This window comes from Schistocerca serialis, chromosome 5 (genome assembly GCF_023864345.2).
Source record: "Schistocerca serialis cubense isolate TAMUIC-IGC-003099 chromosome 5, iqSchSeri2.2, whole genome shotgun sequence".
Lineage (NCBI taxonomy): Eukaryota > Metazoa > Arthropoda > Insecta > Orthoptera > Acrididae > Schistocerca > Schistocerca serialis.
Window position 1 is genome coordinate 346381078 of NC_064642.1, and position 20438 is coordinate 346401515.

General features: G+C 42.7%; 1 protein-coding gene across 4 annotated transcripts in view; it reads left to right on the forward strand.

The window, feature by feature from the left end:
• Positions 1 to 20438, forward strand: part of LOC126480950 (WD repeat-containing protein 47) — a 702106-nt gene that overhangs the window by 298424 nt on the left and 383244 nt on the right. For all 4 annotated transcript variants that reach the window (XM_050104374.1, XM_050104375.1, XM_050104377.1 and 1 more), the window contains one exon: positions 4854 to 6563. In XM_050104374.1, the coding sequence (XP_049960331.1) occupies positions 4873 to 6563 (1691 nt within the window). In that variant the 5' untranslated portion in view covers positions 4854 to 4872. The remainder of the gene's footprint in view (positions 1 to 4853; positions 6564 to 20438) is intronic.

A 20438-nucleotide genomic window follows, 5' to 3' on the forward strand; every position in this document is an offset into this window, starting at 1 on the left:
GAGCAAGATCCCAGCGTCTGAGTGCAACGTAATGGCTTCGTCAAATCGGCGACGACTACTGCTTGCTATTGACTGACGGCGACGTAAGCTGCTTACTACTTCAAAATTTTCGAAGTACTGTCAGTGTGATAACTTATGTATTTTCCGAAGGGCTTTTAGCCTTTGAAATCCCTGTCTCTCAGCCGCAACTGTAGGCTGTTAATACACACCCATTTCACACACGTGTAATGCGTACTTTTGAAAACTATAATTTGTGCATTAAAAATTCTCCAGGGAATTTTTATTCATTTATTTCTTATCTGTTCAACCAGTCATTATTAACTACTCTAAATACAAAAAATCCGCCATCTGGTTCTGTGACGTCGTTGATAAATTGTACTATTTCTTGTTATGTGTTCGTTGTACTTTATAATTTATTTTCCAGTCTACTAGAAAACTGCTTCTATTAATTTCTTACTTTAGCTGTTGAAATTTACATGCGCTAGAGGCAAACAGTGCAGTGTCATTAGCAAGAGGTGGTGGTTCCGAATCGATTTATTAACTCATTTTCTTTCTTTGTTGCCCCAGTTTAAGAATCTGTAAACTTTGCCCAAGGCTACTGAGAATAACTGCTTTTCTCCGCGTTCAATTTTAAATTTCTCACCACCCTGATGAAGTCTAATAAAAGCCACAAAATTGACAGGTGTCCGCAGCTCGTGGTCGTGCGGTAGCGTTCTCGCTTCCCACGCCCGGTTTCCCGGGTTCGATTCCCGGCGGGGTCAGGGATTTTCTCTGCCTCGTGATGACTGGGTGTTGTGTGCTGTCCTTAGGTTAGTTAGGTTTAAGTAGTTCTAGGGGACTGATGACCATAGATGTTAAGTCCCATAGTGCCCAGAGCCAATTGACAGGTCTTAATTCTTCAGCATGTTAACATACGTTGAATCAGCACGTTGTTTCTTAAGATTGTCAGATTGCTGTCCCACTACTGTCGGGGCGCCCCTAAACACATCTCCGCTGGTCATCGAGCCTCATTTCGAAGCGAGACTCATCACTCAGTTCTAATCCAGTCATTGAGATTCCACGGCGAAGATGTGTCTGGAGACGCCCGCCCAGCTGCCGGATACCAACCTGACTATCGCTCGCCATAAGACCCGCCAACCAGAAGTACTGGTATGGGGTGCACTTTCTTTTCATAGCAGGACCCTTTTGGTTGTCATCTGCGGTGGCGTTACTGCACAGCGGTACGTCGATGATATTCTAAGCCCAGTTTTGTTGCCCTTCATGGCAAGCCATCTTGGGTTTACATTTCAGCAAAATAATTCCCGCTCGCACATGGCGAGAGTTTCTACTGCGTGTCTTCGTACTTGCCACATCCTGCCAAGGGCCAGAGGTGAATCAACGCGATACTGACTTCGTCAATTTTTGAAGCTATTTCTCTTGGTAGTTTTATTAAAAGCATAAATATCGGGTTTTCCTTGAGTTTGAAACCGAAGGCTTCGTTAAATTTGTATTCTTTTGAAAACATCATGTGAGAAAGTTTGACTTTCACATCATTTACACACTTCGGAAACATTTTAATGCTTCCATAAGTTGCCTCAAAGGATAACGAGATTTGTATGCATGAAAGAAGTCTCTTTCACGGTAGTATTTAGGATTACTCTCTTCTCCCTGGCATTCCTCGTTCACTCCTAGCATATTTTTGAGACCATACTTAGTAACGTACTTAGATACCACCGCGCTTAGGTATGGTCTTCTTTCTTTAGCTTGTGAAATCTCTCAAAAGTGACGGTCCTTCATGTCTTTGTCCAGACTTGCCGATTCCCCAGTTTGTCTGTTTCTTGAAATCCCTGTCATCAGACAAGTACGCAGTTTTTCCTTGTAGGTCGAATCGTTTCGCATCTGTAGCAAGTGGCATATTTTATTGCTGCTGCCGTATCTTCTACTCCACTGTCCAAGAATGTTCTCACTCGATTATTTCCGGGGAATTTTTAACTACAGTTAGGAAAAGACTGTTAAAATGTGAAGCAATACAAGGCAAAGGAGAAGACCTGTACAAGTCTTATCGAAACATTTCTGAATTAAAGAAAGTAGAAACAAATGTTTCTACCAGCAGATTACAAACTTTTCCTGTTTCAGTAATAATTCCCGTCAATACTAATCTCTCAAGAATGTACACAACAAGCATGGACCCTGAAATAGCTTGGATACCTGTCTTAAAATACGATGAATCACTTAGGAAATTTTACGGTTCCGTCCGTTAATGTTGTATGAAAGTAAACTTGCACTTGTTGACTGATTGTTGTCAGTTCGTATTACACTTCACAGCACCATGCCCTTTATGTTACACAGGCTATATACAGTGGCTTGCAGTAGTTTGTGGTTGCAACTAACTTCTCGCCAGATCGCCTGTTGCAAAGTGACGCGACTCCGTAAATGTATCCAGGTCTCCAAACAGTTGGCCCTACACCCAAAAGATAAGGTACCTCTTCATCTTCTTTCGTTACAGTATGTATAGGACCTTTGTATCCATTACATGAGTGCGATTTTCTTCTCGTCTTTTTTTTCTCATCCCAAAATCTTACTCTTCTCTCGCGCTCTGCTTCAGAGATCTTCATTATCCTATTCTCTTCACTGCACAATTGTTTGTCATTTTCCTGTATTGTTCTCCGCCGTTGATCTCTGGAATACTAGTCAATGTGTACTTGCTTCTCCAGTTTTGCTTTCCTTCCACCTTCTCTCTCGGCTCCAGCTAACACCACCCGAGTTTAACAAACAACTTGGCTCCAGGTTTCTCTCTTGTACTAGCTGTTGTTCTCCATAATCTTTCGATTGTTTCTCTCCACAGTCATCCTGATGACGATGTCCTTCAAATCTTGTCCTTTCCTGTCTGAGTTCTCCTGGTAGTGTCCTCGAGGTCTGGTACAGTTCTTCCCCTATATCTTTGCGTGCACCTCACCACCACCTCAGTTAGGGCCTAGAATTTTCCTCTCTTCTTGCTTTATTTGTTCTACGTCATTGCTTCTAGTGTTATCACCTCAGCCTAACGTAGTACTACGCTCGTCACTGTTGCTTTGTAGCATCCGTAGGTGCAATGCAATACAAAACGAATGTGGTGATTTTGAATGGCTGTAACTATATAATGGATAGCGATACAACGGTAAGAATTACAGAGAATGTAAAAGAAACATTTTTCACGTATTGCGTCGGTGGTCTATATTTCTCTCCTTGGTCACACGGACAACATGTAAGTGGTAATCCATTTGATGGCGTACGCTCTCAAGCACATGGGGAGTTACCGACGCGAGCGTATCAGAAATGCGCATTTTGAGCTCTGGAGCTGTTTTCACCAAAAGGGGACATACGGATGGTCTTTCACACAACCCCATAAAAAGAACTACATGGGTATCAGGTCGGTATATTAAGATGGCCAAGAGCAGAACATGCCATCTTAGGTGCGACCCATCCAACGGTTTGGAAGATATTGGTTTGTGAACACACCAAACTGTTGTTTGTGGCGTTTCAAGCTTCCTCTGGCTCCTTACGTTGGTTTCCATGGTCTTCGTTCAAACGAAAGGCGGACAAATTCTTCAATTACACATCGCCGGATATGGGCCCGCATCCCTGCACTGGTGCGACGATCGAAGCTTTGAATTTCCTTTTACATTATGTGTACGGCTATGCATTAAATAATTATAGCCGCTTGTAATCCATCCATCGATTTTGACCCGCCATGTATTTTTTTAAAATCTATATCTATGTAGAAAAGGTTTGTGTGTGTGTGTGTGTGTGTGTGTGTGTGTGTGTGTGTGTGTGTGTGTATGTACACGTACTGACAGACTTTTCTCCATGGTCACCTCTTGCCACCCTCTCGTGGTTATGGTGGTTGGTAGCCCTTGATCTAAAGTTTTTTGTAAGGGAATTTGGTCGCGGTGCGTGGCAGTGGGTGAGTGTGGCGAGCAAAAATCCGCAAAATGTGGAGCAATAAATGGTCTCAGAAAGTCTATGAAAACGAACTTAACAATGTACATTTGAAACTGCGTTTATTGTTTCCTTCGTCCAACGTAGTAGGATGCTTGCACGATTTCGTCATTCAGACTTAATAACATGTTATTAATAGATCAGTTTTTAGTTTGTGTGTGTTTTTGTCAGTCACACTTTGTCGACGATCAACAGAGAGACACAGGAGAAGGAGCCAGATAGGCTCAGATAAAAATGCTCGTACGTGACAAATGAATAATAGAACTGCACGCTACAGTGATTTCAGATAAACATTTCGCTTATTCTTCGTGATTACAATCCTCATGATTTAGCGTGTTTTCGTCAATTATTTTTCTTTTGTAGTACTCTTCGTGAGTATATTGCATCGTGAATGAAAGAATAAGAACATTTTCACGTATACGGTAAACTTCGTAAGTCATATACTATTTAGCTTTGTCTAAGAATATTTATTGCTCAATATTTCTCGAATTTTTGCCGTTCACTCACACGCACTGTCGCGCACGTTGCTAACAGGATAACTGCACTCATAATATCCTTAATGAGATATACGTGTGTTTGCATCTCATAAGTAGAATGGTACTCATGCCTTATCCTATACCATGTATTCTGTCCCAGGCAACGCCCGGTTTCTCAACTAGCTGTGTATATTTGTGTTGCACGAAAGGCTAGTCTCTCCTTGATTCGCTACAGCCTTCTAAATGCAAGACGTTACTCCCGTACACAAATCTCGCACCAAACGAACGTATACGTCGTTGTCTATTTAGCTTTGGAAGCCCGTTAGTATTAATTTAAACTGCCGTGTCATTTGTGGCTGCCTCTAGCTCTAAGTACGTCGTTGTAGCGCAGTTGAGTATAACAGCGGGTGTGTTTGGCAGGTTGCGGATCCGGTACGTAATGCCTTCTGCGCACCTGACGCTGCGCGAGGAGGACGTGGTCCGGCTGACGCTGGACTTCCTGCACTCGCGCGACCTGCACATCAGCCAGCTGTCGCTGGAGCGCGAGACGGGCGTCATCAACGGCAACTACTCGGACGACGTTCTCTTCCTGCGGCAGCTCATCCTCGACGGCCAGTGGGATGACGTGCTCGAGTTCATCCAGCCGCTCGAGGCGCTGCCCACGTTCGACGCGCGCCGGTTCCGCTACGCCGTGCTGCGCCACAAGTACGTCGAGCTGCTGTGCATCAAGTCTGAGGCGCTGCTGGCGACTTCGCCGACGGCGGCGCCCACCTCCGTGGACAGCGCCGTCGAGGACGTGGTCAAGGTGCTGAACGAGCTGGAGCGCGTCGCGCCCTCGAAGGAGGACTACTCCAACCTCTGCCTGCTGCTGACGCTGCCGCGGCTCTCCGACCATCTGCAGTACAAAGACTGGAACCCGAGCAACGCGCGCGTGCAGTGCTTCCGCGAGGTGTACCCACTAGTCGAGCAGTTCCTACCGTGCATCAAGAAGACGGCCGCCGGCATCGTGGAGCCGACGCCGACCGCGAAGAACGACCGCCTGATACATCTCATCATCAAGGGGATACTGTACGAGTCGTGCGTCAATTACTGCCAGGCGAAGGCGACGGGCAACAAGGAGTCCCAGCAGCAGGAAATGACCTTCTCGCGCCTGCTGGACGGATCCGTGGGCTACAGCGACTCCGACCTCAGCCTGCTGTCGTGGCTGCAGAGCATTCCGGCCGACACGTTCTCGGTACCGTTCGAGCAGCGCACGCTCAACGTGGACATCGTGCGCCTGGAGCGGCCGTCGCTGGAGACCTCCTGGACGGAGCACATGCTGGTGACGCCCATCAAGCCGAAGCAGTTCCCGCACTCGGCGATGCCGTTCACGCGGCCCCGCTCGGCCGCCGACATCATGTCGCGCTCGCTGCTGCCGGCGCTGGACGGGCTCCCGCACGGCCTCCAGCAGCAACAGCAGCAGAACCACCAGCAGCAGCAGGGCGCAGGCGTGGGGCCGCACCGCGCGGGCGCCGGCCTCGCCAACCCCGTCGTCATGGCCCTCTCCACCGGCGACATCCTCAGCGGCCACCACGCCATGTCGCGCTCCTCCTTCGCCAGCTTTCACCTAACGGGCTACAAGAACAACAAGCTGATGAACACCAGCGTGGACCGTCTGTTCGAGAACGACGGCGACGTCTTTCTGAGCACCTCGTACTCGGAGTTCCAGCCGCCGAGCCCGGCGGGGGCGAGCACGGCGAAGCGGCCGGTGCGCGGCCAGTCGCGCAGCCCCGACCGCAAGGCCGGCGGCGGCGCGCTGTCCTCGGCGGCGTCCACGCCGGAGCACCGCGGCCGCGACTCGCCCGCCACCGCCTCCTCCACGGCGACGACGGCGCGCTCGTCTCGCCGCGACTCGCTGTCGGACCGCTGCTCCGTGGGGCCCCCGCAGCCGCAGCCTCCGCCGCAGCTGCCGGCGGTCCATCCAGTCGCCGTCGTCGAGCCGCAGCCGAACGCAAACTTCGAGGGGGACCTCTACCGCGAGTTCCAGCGCCAGAAGCAGCGCATCAACGACACGCTGCAGGCCAAGGAGCGCGAGCGCGACGAGCTCGTGCGCCAGATCGCGGCTGCCGACAACCGCCTCTCCGAAGTCAGGTCAGTCTCTTTCTTACAGCCAAGTTAAACACGTTTACTATTCCGTATTATGAAGGCTTTGGAAACCTAAAATCTACTTTGTAGAACTCGAAATGAATTCCGGAGGCGGCTCATTCCGTGTGAAATCAATCGGTTATAAATAAATTGGAATTTAGATGGTGTGCAATTTTGTAATGTTTTCTCACTTTATTCGGCCTGTCAAATAAGGTTAAATCCAAAATTACAGATTTTTTTTACATTTCGTTTTTGAGTTACTAATTTTTAGTTTCCCAAATTGTGATATTTTTCCACGTTTTGAAACCTTAAAATGGCCATATCTCGAAAACTCGTATTTCACGCACTCGCCAGAAATGTATACCATATTACTCGTTATCTTCTTTTCGGGCTGGGCTCACAGCACAGAATACGTCATACTATGAAATTTTGTAATGAATTATTGCAGGCAGGCTGCGTTTAGTTTAACTAGTAGTGCTTCTTACTTACGAGCTTGTACCGGCTGTAGAGTCATTCTCAAGTAAACTTGTTGATGTTATTATAGTTGGTGACTGTACATAATTTTATAGATGATGTAAATAAAGATCAGTGTACATATACATTTACGTCTAATTGGAATATATGCACATATTGCATCAGAGAGTAAAACACACAGTAAACGAAAACAAAAGATAAATATATATACCAATCATAACAAGATTATAATTTTAATGAAACACAACTAACGTCACTGACTTGGGAAGATTACACTGTAAACATAAAGCATCAACGAGAATAAACTGTCAATCTAGCTACCAAAAGTATTTCACGGAAATAGAAATTTCGTGACTTATAACAGTCTAGTAACAAATAGTCGTTGTTTACTCACTGATGCAATATTGACGTTCATTCCATCTAGACGTAAGTAAGTATGTAAACTGACGTTTATGTTCAACTTCTACTAAGTCGACTCATCAACTGTAACATCGAAAAGTTCACTTACGAATGGCGCTATAGGCGAAACAAGTTTGTAGTAAGAAAGCACTACTAATTAAACTATTTGTAGCTTGCCTGGAATATTCATTATAAAATGCCATTTTATTCGGTTCATTATATGTGCTGCTTGAGCAAATTCATCGAAAAGCTGTATCTTCCCAAAGCAACCTTTTTTAAATTTTTAAAATTTCAAAGTAGGATTTTTGCTTTGGAAAAATGTGGGTATATTAGTTCTACAGTGTTTGTTAATAAGTGTGACATTTCATGATGATATTCCAAAGGGAACGTGTTAAATTAAATTTTATTTTACTGCAAATTGCACCTCTATTGGAAATAGTTTGCAAGCTGCTTCATAAAACTACAGTTAACATGAAATTTAGTACTATTTAAGCAGTCTTATCATTTTAAAATAGCACATAAGTGTGCCATATAACAACCGACAAAAATAATATGAAGGATCTTATGACCTTTCCATTTTATATAACTTTTAATTTAGTTGTGGTTCATATCTAAAGAACAGTAGGAAATATATGTTGATAATATACAGGCTGATCAGAAAGTCTGAAAAGCTTGTACAAGAAATCGAAGGAAAACTGCACTTCGGGCGGTAGTAAGGATCGAACCCGAGAATAAGGCTGAACAGTCTCGTGCGTTGTCAGCTGACACTAATACCTGGTGCGCCGCTTGAATTTGAGCGCGCAATAGCCTGATTGGCTAATTTCAATGCTAATTAACTCTGAAAAGGCGCAACGTACCTAGTTTTTTCGTAACCGTTGTTTCTCAACACAATCTACCCTGCAACACACTTAAAAGCTTTTCAGAGTTTTTGTGACTACTTTGTATAATAAAACAAAATGTTTGCTTCTGTTCAGAGTGATTCACATCAGTTGATAGCATAGTGCTGACTTGGGAAACGGGAGCAGATTGCTGCATCCATCCGTGCATGCGTGGATGAATAACTCGTTAGGCACATGTGCTCATTGGTAAAGCGGTAGAAAAGTATCGTGCTCACTCGTCCAATAAATTACTTAAGTACTTACGCTGGAGTACAAGTGCCAGGCAGAGCGAACGAAGTGGTACATTGTACTTGTCAAATTCCAGCATATGCCTTTTAGTGTTTTACTGGGCGATTGGGGATTTATTCGTAAATCATGACATGAAGATGTTTTTGCAAGCACCTACAGTAACAGTTGAGGTAGTTTTGAGAACATTAATTTTAATGAGCCGTGGAAAAACAGCCGTTAAATATCAGCTTCCTTCCAGTAGTTTGAGTGAAGTAAATTAGATATGCCTCCAGTCACTTTTTCAGTGTGACAAATGAGCATGCCGCATAAAAAGAAGCGCGGCAAAAAGATTTTACAAAGCCATAGCAGTTACAGGGACTCAAAAGTACCGTGCATTTATTCCTGTGTACAAAGCCATAGCAAAAGTTGTTTCTGAGGATTTCGGAGATTTTGATGTAAATATAATTAGAGTGGGTGTAGATGCATATGAATGCTAATGAACACATCATAGGACTTTATGCTTGTGCCAATGACAACACACGGTGGATGGCTTCTGTGCTATCAAGAGATGATAAAGAAGTAGTAAACATTACATTTACACATCCTTGTGGACCAACACTCTCTTTTTATAACCAAGAAGATCCGCAAAATTGACCGTAGTTAGAAACTTCGTAATTCGTAAATTAAATCTCATAACTGCCACTGGAAGAGTATGTCAACTATGAGATGAAGAGTTGGAAAACAACGTGTTGTTAGATCAATAGTGTGTCCTTATTGCTTGGCAGAACTACTCATACATTATTTCATTTAAAAGAAAACTGCAATTTGAACTGTAATAAGATTGTTATTGGATCACCTTGCCGTCTTTCTTGTTGAATATGAGTAAAGAGTTTCTCATCGCAAGGCACTCAAATAAAACATAGTTATATAATAACAGCAACACCAGTATGTAATCAACAACATTAATAGTATTGTATTTGTAAAATGTAAGTATAATTAAGTAAATTACTCGTAGTCTTCTTTGAGCGTGTTCTGGTGTATGTTAAAACATTTTCGCAGTAAGTTTTGGGAAAGTAAAATCTCAATTTAATTGTGTGATTCTAATCATGTAATAAATTGTTACTAAGGAAAAAATAATGATCTGACAGACTAGGTTTGCATTACAACTTGGTAACAAGTTCTAGAATACGCACTAGGTGCTGTGCAGATAAGTACAGTTAAATTAATTTTAATATGTCCCCCCTGGAATACTATCACGGGATTTGATATACACATTAACAAATAATGTATGACTAACATAACATTTTTTTAAAACCAGAAAAGTCCGATGTTAAATTGTACAAAAAGTTTGATTTGGGAAGATTCAGTGGTTACGAATATCGCGAAGTAGCACAAATTTTTGATGCTTACGAAATAGTGAATAAAGTGATACAAATGTTAGGTCTGTAAGTCAGATAGATTTGATATGATTATTTTAAAGTTTCAAAAGTAACAAAAATAACATAATTTTGGAGGTTTTAAAAATTAAGTGAAATATAAGAGCCCCAAAAAATTTAATTTGCGAATTTTCATGCAAACTACTCTTAGATGTGATAATATTTTTCTACAGTTATGATACTGAGACATCAAGAACTTATTTCTCATGTCAAAAAGTTACATCTTCACTTCATACTCCACAAACAAAACACAAATGTTATTTTCACAAAGCTCCCATATCCTTTGTTCTCCTCAAAATGAGGCGCACTGTCTGTGCGTCCGGGAGCTGTGAAGTACACAGGCGCAGACTGTTTGCCGCACTTGACAGCACCTGTTTGAGTGAACACCTCGGGTGGTATCATTAGCAGTCCTGTGCCGTCAGATGTACATTCAAAGCATGGATATGGAGTTGCCTTCGGTTCCAAGCAACATGCAGAAGTAGGGTGGGGATAAGCGAGTTCAGTCTCCACATTTCACCAGACTCTTAAATGTGGAATGCCTAAATGGATCAGTCCATGTGAAATCAATCAGTGGTCTACATAACAAGCTTCTTGTAGCCGAAATAGTTTTCTTTATCCATGTAAGCAGTGATTTTTTTTTTTTTGTTATTTACATTAATTTTATCTTGAAAGGAAAGCATACCGCATTTATGAAGTAACTATTAACTTGTAATTTTACACAAGAAGTACGCCCCGAGTATTTTTTCAGCTAATTAGCAACTGTTAATCTAAGGCTAGTTACTAACTAAATTTATCTATATAACATTATAACTGGTAACTAATTAGCGTCTCTATCCTTTCTGTAATTATTATTATTACATACACCGTGAGACCTACACGAGTAGATTTGGTAATTATTATTGCTTTCTTCATAGATTTTCTTGCTAATGTAGAAAAAACTGGACATTAACTAACTATAAGATATGTAGAAAACGTTGTAAATCATTTGAAAGCTTTTCAGCTAGCTGCAAATTTCTAATCAGTGGCTTGCTCGAAGTAGGTACAACCGGTCTGTGGACTCTGGCATGAGGACAGTTTCTTGGGTCATTGTGAAAATCACCTTACGATTTTTTTACTTTTTTCAGCGTTTTCATCGATATCTTATAAAAGTACATATAATTAATTTTGTCACGAACTTACTTTTTAGCGGAGTGTCTGCCGCACTTAGTATGTCACTGCTCTGGAGATGTCAGAAAGGAATGGTGAGCCTCCCGTCATTTACTTGTGTCCCTCTGTTGCTCGTTTTACAAGACTTACGCCAAAAGAAATGCACACCTTTCTTTCATAGAAACGTTCTTACTGCCTATATTCAAATTTAATTCAACTTGTTTCCGCAAGTCGTGCTGCTGCAGCATTTCATCAAGATAGCTGTTGCACATGTTCGTCTGAAGCAACGTACTGTTATAATGTTCCAGTATTGTGAGAACGAGGCAGCGACATTCACAGGAGATTGAACTTTTGTGTCTCCATCCTTCTGACTGGAGGTTTCATGCACTTCGGCCGTTCACTTATGTAAGAAAATGGAACACCCACAGGCGTCCTTACTATGTTATTTGTTATAGGGCCACCAGTTTCGGTGCTTCGTTACACCATCTTCAAGCCTTAACTGACGCTGAGGGTGTTACCCTCAATCGTATACACGATTCCTCAGTGGCCACCGTTTATGAACTGGACTTGTTTTCGCAGACTACGTGTAACACGATGTTGTATCTCCAACCATCAAGTTGATGGTTGGAGACACATCGTTGTTACAGGTAGTTTGCGAAAACCAGATCATAGATGTCGTCCACTGAGGAATCGTGTGTTCGACGGGATTTAGTCCCCTCAGCGTCAGTTAAGGCATGAAGATGGTGTACTTACGCAGCTGGTAGCCCTGTAATAAATAACATCGTAAGGACGGCTGTAGGTGTTCCATATTTAACATAGACTCCCGGCCGGGTTGGAAAATTTCTCCGCTCGTGGACTGGGTGTCGTGCTGTCCTCATCATCATTTCATCCTTGTCACCGTCACGCAAGTCGCCCAGTGTGGTGTCGACTGAAATAAGACTTATACTCGGCGGCCGAAGTTTCCCGGATGGGGCCTCCCGGCCGACAATACCATACGATCATTTCGCTACAGTTATTCGTTAGGCAGGTACATCATGCGATGAAAGTGGGCACTATTGTACTTAGAACCACCCGCACAGAGGCAGAGCACTGCAAGGATTGCTAAGAATGTGCAGTGTATTCACAGTTTGAATTTGGCTGACAAACGCATAACAGTGGACGATCTGACGATCCAAGTGGGAGTTGGATAAGCGAGCGTATGCATATCATTGAGACAGAGAAAGTTGAAAAATGTTGGCACCACGTAGGTTCAGGGAGTAGGGATGCCTACAAAGAAACACGGAAGATAGAGTGTAACGAATATTTGGAACTGTTTGAGGATTCTGGAAATGATTTCCTTCCAATAATTGTAACCGGAGATGAAAGGGTGGTTACGTCACTTTGATTGGAAGACGAAACGGCAATCAGTGGAATGGCGTCATAGAAGAAGAAGAAGAAGAAGAAGAAGAAGAAGAAATAATTCAGAAATGCGCCTCGAGCAGGAAAAGAAATGGCTACTGTGTTAGTTGGTTAAGTAAGACTTTCGCTTGCGGACATCGTGCCATTCGGATCCACAAAGAGTACTGACGCGTATGTGACAGTCCTTACGAAACAACATCGGCAAAGAAACGATATTTTGTGTCGCGTGATAATGCCTGGGCACACGTCAGTGAGAAAATTCCCACCGAGATCACAAAGCTTGGATACACAACACTGAAAAAAGCCACCCTACATCCCTGATCTGGTGCCGTTGATTACCACCTGTTCCGTAAACTCAAGGAATCCTTTTGAGGAACCAGATTGAAAGGTGACGACTCTGCTAAACAGCGGCTCCAACGTGCTAGTCCTGACTACTACCGTGCGTGTATAGAGACCTTAGTTCCTATGTGGCGTAACGCAGCTGAAAAGTACGGAGATTGTGTGGAAAGTAATATTTAGCTTCTCAAGAATATATCAACATACCTAAAAAATATCAAAAATAGGGAAAATAAATTATATATTTTTTTAAAAAAGATTGTGCATTTCTTTTGGAGTAACCCTTGTACAGCAACATGATGCGGAGGACAGGCTCAGGGACCACAGAAGTTGTAACTTGCGGTGTTACCCAATAGTTACCACACTCCATAGGCAAATCAACATACATTTAATGTGTGATCCTCACTTACGTTGTGATTAAATAACGTCTTCTAGCAATCAAAAGTTGTTGATTGAACGTCCTTCTGGCCTTCTGTAGTAATAAGCTTTTCCTATATATAATTAATTCTCTGTGCCGATCGTCATTCGTTGTCTTTGAAGATAAAGTTCCGTATCCATCTTAAATAACTTCTTATCTATTTAGTTTTCCATAGCTTCTCTCATAGCACTTCGCACTTTACAATCTACAGTGAGTGAAATGTGCACAGACTGCCTTTATTCATCTAGGATATCCACTTCGCCATTGGATCTCACATAGCATGCGTCCATTTACGCCTGCACTGTCGCGTGAACACTGAGGTAACAAAAGTCATGGGATAGCGGTATCCACATGCACAGATGGCGGGGACAGTATCACGTACACAAAGTTTGAAAGAGCAGTACATTGGTGGAGCTATCATTTTTACTCAGGTGATTCATGCGAGAACATTTCCGACGTGATCATTGCCGCACGACGGGAATTAAGACTTTGAACACGGAATGGTACTTGGAGCTGGACGCTTGGGATGAGACATGGTGCTCGAATACCAGATTTACCACTAACACCGTACATCCTCTTTCCAAATACATTCAAAAAATCATCTACTTAACCGTGATGACTTACTGCCTCCATAAATCCTAATACACACACATAACTTTCTGCCATGACTCAAGCCAGTGGTGAAATGTCACACGGCCACTGCCTGTTAGCAGGTCGACGCCATCTACTACATTCCAAGGTGAAAACGTGCTCTTTTAACGCGGTGCCTGATGTTTTGTCCAGTGTGTTTTTAAGACAGTAAATGGCTCAGGAGGTAGGGCGACGGACTGCGTACAACTGTTTCAGACGAGGTAGAGCCTTCTGTGCTTCGCATCTGTTTGGAGGCTCTGGTCCCTAGGCTGTGCGATTTGTGGTCCGAAGGGGACTCATTAAGTGTCTCAGGAAAGCGGACAGCTGCGAGATGCGGCCAACAGGTTTCCGAGCGGATGCGGAGTCGGCTTGGAGTCTGTGGATGGGCACGCCGAAATGTGTGTCGCTCAGATGCCGTGGTGAGATAGTCTTGTCTAACAAGCTATTCCAGCTTGTCGCTGCCTTTTACCTTCACTCATGCGAGGCTCGGGTCACCTAGATAGCGGACGTGACAAAGTGAGAGACAAGTACCAGTCAAAGAGGGAACATGTTGAAATTCCGAGAATCTAAAACACACACACACACACACACACACACACACACACACACCGTATTTCGTGTCTGTCGCAGTTTGAATATTTGGCAAGACTGATTGAAAGAAACGAAAGGAATCACATGAAGGGGAACATCCTCACTGTATCGCTTATGAACTGTCGGGTTCGTGGTAGCAAAAGTTTTTAGCGTAAACAGCCCCCAAGAAAAGTTTTCCACCACGAGAGTATCTGCGAACGTCTGTGGCATTAGTCAGAGAAGCAGGGGCTGAAGGAATAAGCACTATGAAAATAGAAACGTAAGTTCATTGGGTAATAAAGTCACCAAAACAAAAGCAGTTTGTGTTACTTCATCCCGTTTCATTCGCGTCCCTTCTCCTGGAGCAAGACATTGGACTGGGTGTATTCGCGCCGTAATGGTATTGAACGACGAACCATTAGTCGAAACAAGGACTGTAGACTGTAGCGTTGGACAATATTGCGCAGCCCTTATATTGCTGTCGGAATTGTGATAAAAACCGACATTCGTGCGTGAAACTGGCCCAAAACGCAAAACGTGTCGCTGTGGTACACAGGAAAAAAAAAACACAATCGTATGATAGTATTTCTTTTATTTTTTTTTTCTCTTGGAAAAGTAGTTCGAAAGAAAAGAATGATGATATCTCATCATTAAACATGGTCTTCTTTCCCTTATGACTCTGACTTCGCTTTGAAAGAATAAACAGTGCCAGCAATCCCAGCAGTATTTGCACTGAGCGGCCTGTGTAAAATCGTGATGTAGTCAGAGGTTGTTAGTTACGTAGCCGGTCAAACTCTCGCATGCAGAATGAGTCAATCCACTGATTATTAAGTCGTGTTAAATTTGACTTCGTGTTAAGTATATAGAGATGATTTTGATTTAGCGACAGAAGTTTGGAGTTTTTTTGCTCTATATAAGCCAAGAACTTCTATTAGGTTTTCTTACCTGTCAGATATTTTGTATCATTAGGTAAGTAATCATAGATTTTGGTAACATATTTATTCACCCTTTTGGTCTGATAAAGACATTTTTTTAAAAAAAAAAAGTAATTTTTTCTTCCAGTATTGTATAGGACATAGATTTCTCTTGTGAACTGTAATGAATTATTAACAAATTCCAGTAGAGAATGTGTACTGTTATGGTGCAGTTAAAACACATGTCTGCCGGCCGCGGTGGTCTCGCGGTTCTAGGCGCTCAGTCCGGAACCGCGCGACTACTACGGTCGCAGGTTCGAATCCTGCCTTGGGCATGGATGTGTGTGATGTCCTTAGGCTAGTTAGGTTTAAGTAGTTCTAAGTTCTAGGGGACTGATGACCACAGACGTTAAGTCCCATAGTGCTCAGAGCCATTTCATTTCAAAACACACGTCTTCAAGCGGACCTGAGATGATAACGCCGTATTATTCTTACAGCATGATTTTGGGCAGTTAAGACTTACGGATGAGCTCCCCCAGTAGATGGAATGGAATAAGCAAAGTAGGTTAATGTTTGGACTGTTTCTCTCCGATATTTTCAACGCTACCAACTGCAAAAATGTGGAAACAATTGTTTATTAAGCTATGAGACTGGTTTTGAAACGTTTGTTACATATAAACGAAATGTTTTGAAGATTGTCGATTGTTTATTTAACCCCTGCCAATCATTTAAATTTATTACTGGCGTTGTGCTCTTTCATGTGCAGAACTAAACTGCTGAGTTTCTATAATTCTCACTTAATCATAAAATGTCATTCTTACGGATGAGCATATTTTGTTCTTTCCTCAGTCCGTGACTGACGAAATCATAGCTGCAAAGAATTTGAGCATTTACCAATGTGCCCTTGCCACCTGTGTGATCCCTCGAATTAACGCAGTGTCATTAACATAGGATCACTCTGTGTGACAGACAGGTTTTCTTCGAAGGGAAACGCGCGCGAGATCAAATACGCGAATTTGGAAGTTTCTTATCACTGAAATCGCAAACGGGAGAAAGGATTTGGTCACTATTGCGTGCTTGGTCATTTTTTATTAGGTTTCAAAAATTTGTGATGGAATATAAAAAATCTGATATGGTGAGAGCATCGTTGGGGGTGTGTAAGTAAAAAAAATTCTATATAACCATTTCGTCGGAATACACCGTTAGGGAGCTTCGGTCGTTAAACGACAGCCAGTCTGCGACGAGTGTGTGGAAGTGTGCGTATTTAAACTGGCTTACCCAGCTAACGCCTGCTGTACTGAAGAGTGTAATTACTAATTACATTAGCTGTAGATAATGGTTTCAGCTGAACAGTCAAAGCTAGGCAAACTTTCAATTTCTAACCATAGTGGATAGCGATAGATGCGAATTATTTGTGATGTTTACACCGTAAGTTTGGCTATTAAAGTAACTACGTTAAAAGTCCTATAGGGTTATAACTTTAAGGTAACAAGCTAACCTACAAAAATAGCACTGCAATAATACAGGTTGTCCCACAAGGAATGGTCAGTATTCTGGCATATGACAAGGACGATCTTTCTAAGCAAAAAAGTCCAGTAAAACTGGGCTTTAAAATGCATACCTTAAGAGCTATTAGCTCTTCATCTTCGATAAAGTGAATCAAATCAGTTTCACTGCAAGCTGTTTTGTTTCTTTATTCTGAGAGAAGATAGTAAGCACAAAAACTAGAAAAATGTTATCCTGCAAACATGCTCTCTAAAATGCATACCGGAAGAGGAAATGAGCACTTGTTTAATAGGAAGAGACGTGTTCCACAACATTGAAGAGGTAGTGCTCATAGTTATTAAAGGTTGCATTTTTACTAGATGTTTTTGCTTCCAGTGATCGTTCCTTCCGTGTCCCTGATCAACTTACATTCCTCCTAGGACCATCTGTATAGTCGAAATGTGGTACAGTAAGATGCGATGTAACTAATGGTGAAATCTAAAGGCCACATGGTTATTACTTTTACGTATGTACAGAGCATGAATTCACTTCTTTCTAGCAAGTACAATATGTCAGTAAGTGTCAACTAAGACAATGGCGAAAATGAAATTTAAATTGTAAATACTCATTTTAATCAAATTACATCTTTATGACAAACGTTCTAACACCTCCAACTTCGCTAGAAAGTTGATATTGGCAGCAGCATTGTTGACGAGCGAAAACATCCTTCTGCACAATCCCAAAAACATTGGCCTATCGGATAAACTTCCACGCGCTCCTTGCTGGTGGGCTGTGCATTTACGGTGTATGGTTATCTGGAGAATATTGCATGCATTACGCTTGTCTCATCGGGTTTTTCTCTTTCTTTCACCCTGTAGTTTTTACAATGAGTAGATATAAAGTGAGATTTCTGACCAACTTTGAGTGCACTTCCTTTCTTCATTTCTGAAAAACGTAGCTACCGGACACGTGACGTCCTGAAAGCCATGCATCAAGGGAGTCGGGTAGGCAGTAATTCACAATTTCCGAATGCGTGTGACTCACTACCACCTACACTTATTGTCAAAAGTGGCTTTGTTACTGGATTGAGAATTTTTTGATAGGGAGGACGCAGCAAGTTAAGTTGGATGGAGAGCCATCGACAGATTCAAAAGTAGCTCAGTGTGTGCTCCAGGGCAGTGTGTTGGGATCCTTACTGTTCGTGTTACGTATTAATGTCCTTGCAGACACTATTGGTAGTAACTTAATATATTTCGCAGTTGGTGCAGTTACCTACAATGAAGTTGACCGGCATTGGTAAGATTTCAAAGTGGTGCAAAGATGGGCAACTTGCTTAAAATATTCAAAAATGTGAAATGCGCTCTTCAGAAAACGAAAAGAAAAAAATAATATGCTGTGAGTACTGTATGAACGAGTAACAAGTGGAATGGGCCGACTCATAAGTGGGTGTAACACCTAGTTCAGCCCAGCTTTGGGGAAACAGGTGGCAGACATACTGCTAGAATACTGGGGAAATGCAGTTTGTCTACAAAGATGATGTCTTTTAATCATTTGTGCGACCCCTCATATAATATTGCTCAAGGACTAGCAATGGATATTGAACATATACAGATGAGGACAGCACGAATGATTACAGAATTGTTTGACCGATGGAAGCGTGTCATTGAGATGCTGGCGAAACTAATCTGACAGAGGCTTGAAGATACATGTAAACTATCCTGGGAAATCTTACTTATAATATTGAAAGAAACAGCTTTGAATGATGTCGCAAGGAGTATAAGAGCACTACAACCCAATACCTGTCTCTCCCTTCGGTATCAGGGATTCTGATGACAAATTTATGTTAATTATAGCGGGCAGAGATGGATTTAAACAGTCATTCTTCTTACGCTTCATACGTGAGTACAACCTAATAATTAGTACGATTGGATGTGTCCTCTGCCATGTACCAAGCAGTAGTTAGCAGAATATGGATATAGATGTAGATATAGCCATCAAAATACACCCACTTCCACCCCCTTTTTTCAAAGCTTTAAACCCCATCGTTGTTCTGCTCAAGGAATCCTGCACGGAAAAACACAAGAACGGAAAAAAGTAAATTTAAGTGAAAATCAGTTAAATGCCACTTTTGAAAAAGCTTTAAAAATTACAAAGTTTCAAATTCAGCATGCGGGATCTGACATTTTTAATATTTCGATGAACAGACTGATTTTGATACTGTTAAATAAGTTTAAATGGTATTGTTACATTCTGACTGTCGTGCAGGCTGCATTTTTAAGGTTTTGAGAAAAAAGAAATTTGAGTTTAACTTAAACTATCTCTTTTCTTCATTTTCGTGATTTTCTGTCTTGGATTTTCTTGAACACAACAATGAGGGTTTCTAAGATCCTTTGAGAAAGGATTGAATGTGGTTGAATATAGTTGAATATTTTGGAGATCTGGAGACCCTTTTTTAAGAAATGAATAAATTCGTAAGTGCGCTCGAAGCGGGCCAGAAATCCCATTTTATTGTTACCACAGTAACTTCATTCCATGAATTTGGTACTTCAGTTTTGTGTTCTGTCAAACATGTAATTACGTCGTCAAACTATAGACAAGAAAGGTGCTCCGCTCCGCTGCTACACCATGCTGACTGACTTGTGGTACGGCGCGTAGATGCGGCGCGCCAATGGCTGCCAAACGAGCGTAGGATCACAACGTTTAAGTTATGAGGTGGCACTCCCCGTCCTTGACCAGTTGCGGCGGGTTCGTTCGTCGAACTTGAAGCAGTTACGGACTCGTCCCTGCTGCTGCATGCCGGGCACCTGGCTACACCTCGCAGGTGGTTCGTATTCCTCTGGTCCGGAAACAGCGCTCACTGGACTCCACAATGTGAGGCAGTCTAACTGGAATAAGATTGCTGAAGTAGCACTGGGCGTCGTCATATTTGTCAGAAGCTACTTCACTGCTTGAATGATGTAGTTGATATTAATGTCTCTTGCGCAAGCCTTCATTATCGATCGACGTGGCGCAGTGGTTAGCTCACTGGACTCGCAATTCGGGAGGACGACGGTTCAAGCGCGCGGCCGGCCATCCTGATTTAGGTTTTCCGTGATTTCCCTAAATCTGTTCAGGCAAATGCCGGTATGATTCCTTTGAAAGGTCACGGCCGACTTCCTTCCCCCTCCTTCCCTAATCCGATGAGACCGATGACATGGCTGTTGGTCCCCTCTCCCAAATAAACCAACCAACCAAGCCTTCATTATTATCTGCATTTTATCGCATCTTAGGCCGCCTCCATTGTCTAGTCGGTAGCGTAATTGCCTAATGACGAGGCGGTCCCAAGTTTGATTCTCGGTGCGCGCCTAAGATTTTTCTGTGGGGGGACAAATCGGAAACGGGGTTCATTTAGCCTCGCGAGGCGAAATGAGAAGCTGATTTAAGTTTAAAAAAAGCAGCGAAATTGACGCGCAAGCCGCCGAAGTGGCATCAGAGATAGCTGGAAGCCGTATGGCATTATTATTATTATTATTATTGTTTATTTGCGACCAACTAGACAACCTCAGTTCAACTGTCTCTTTCTCCGAAGT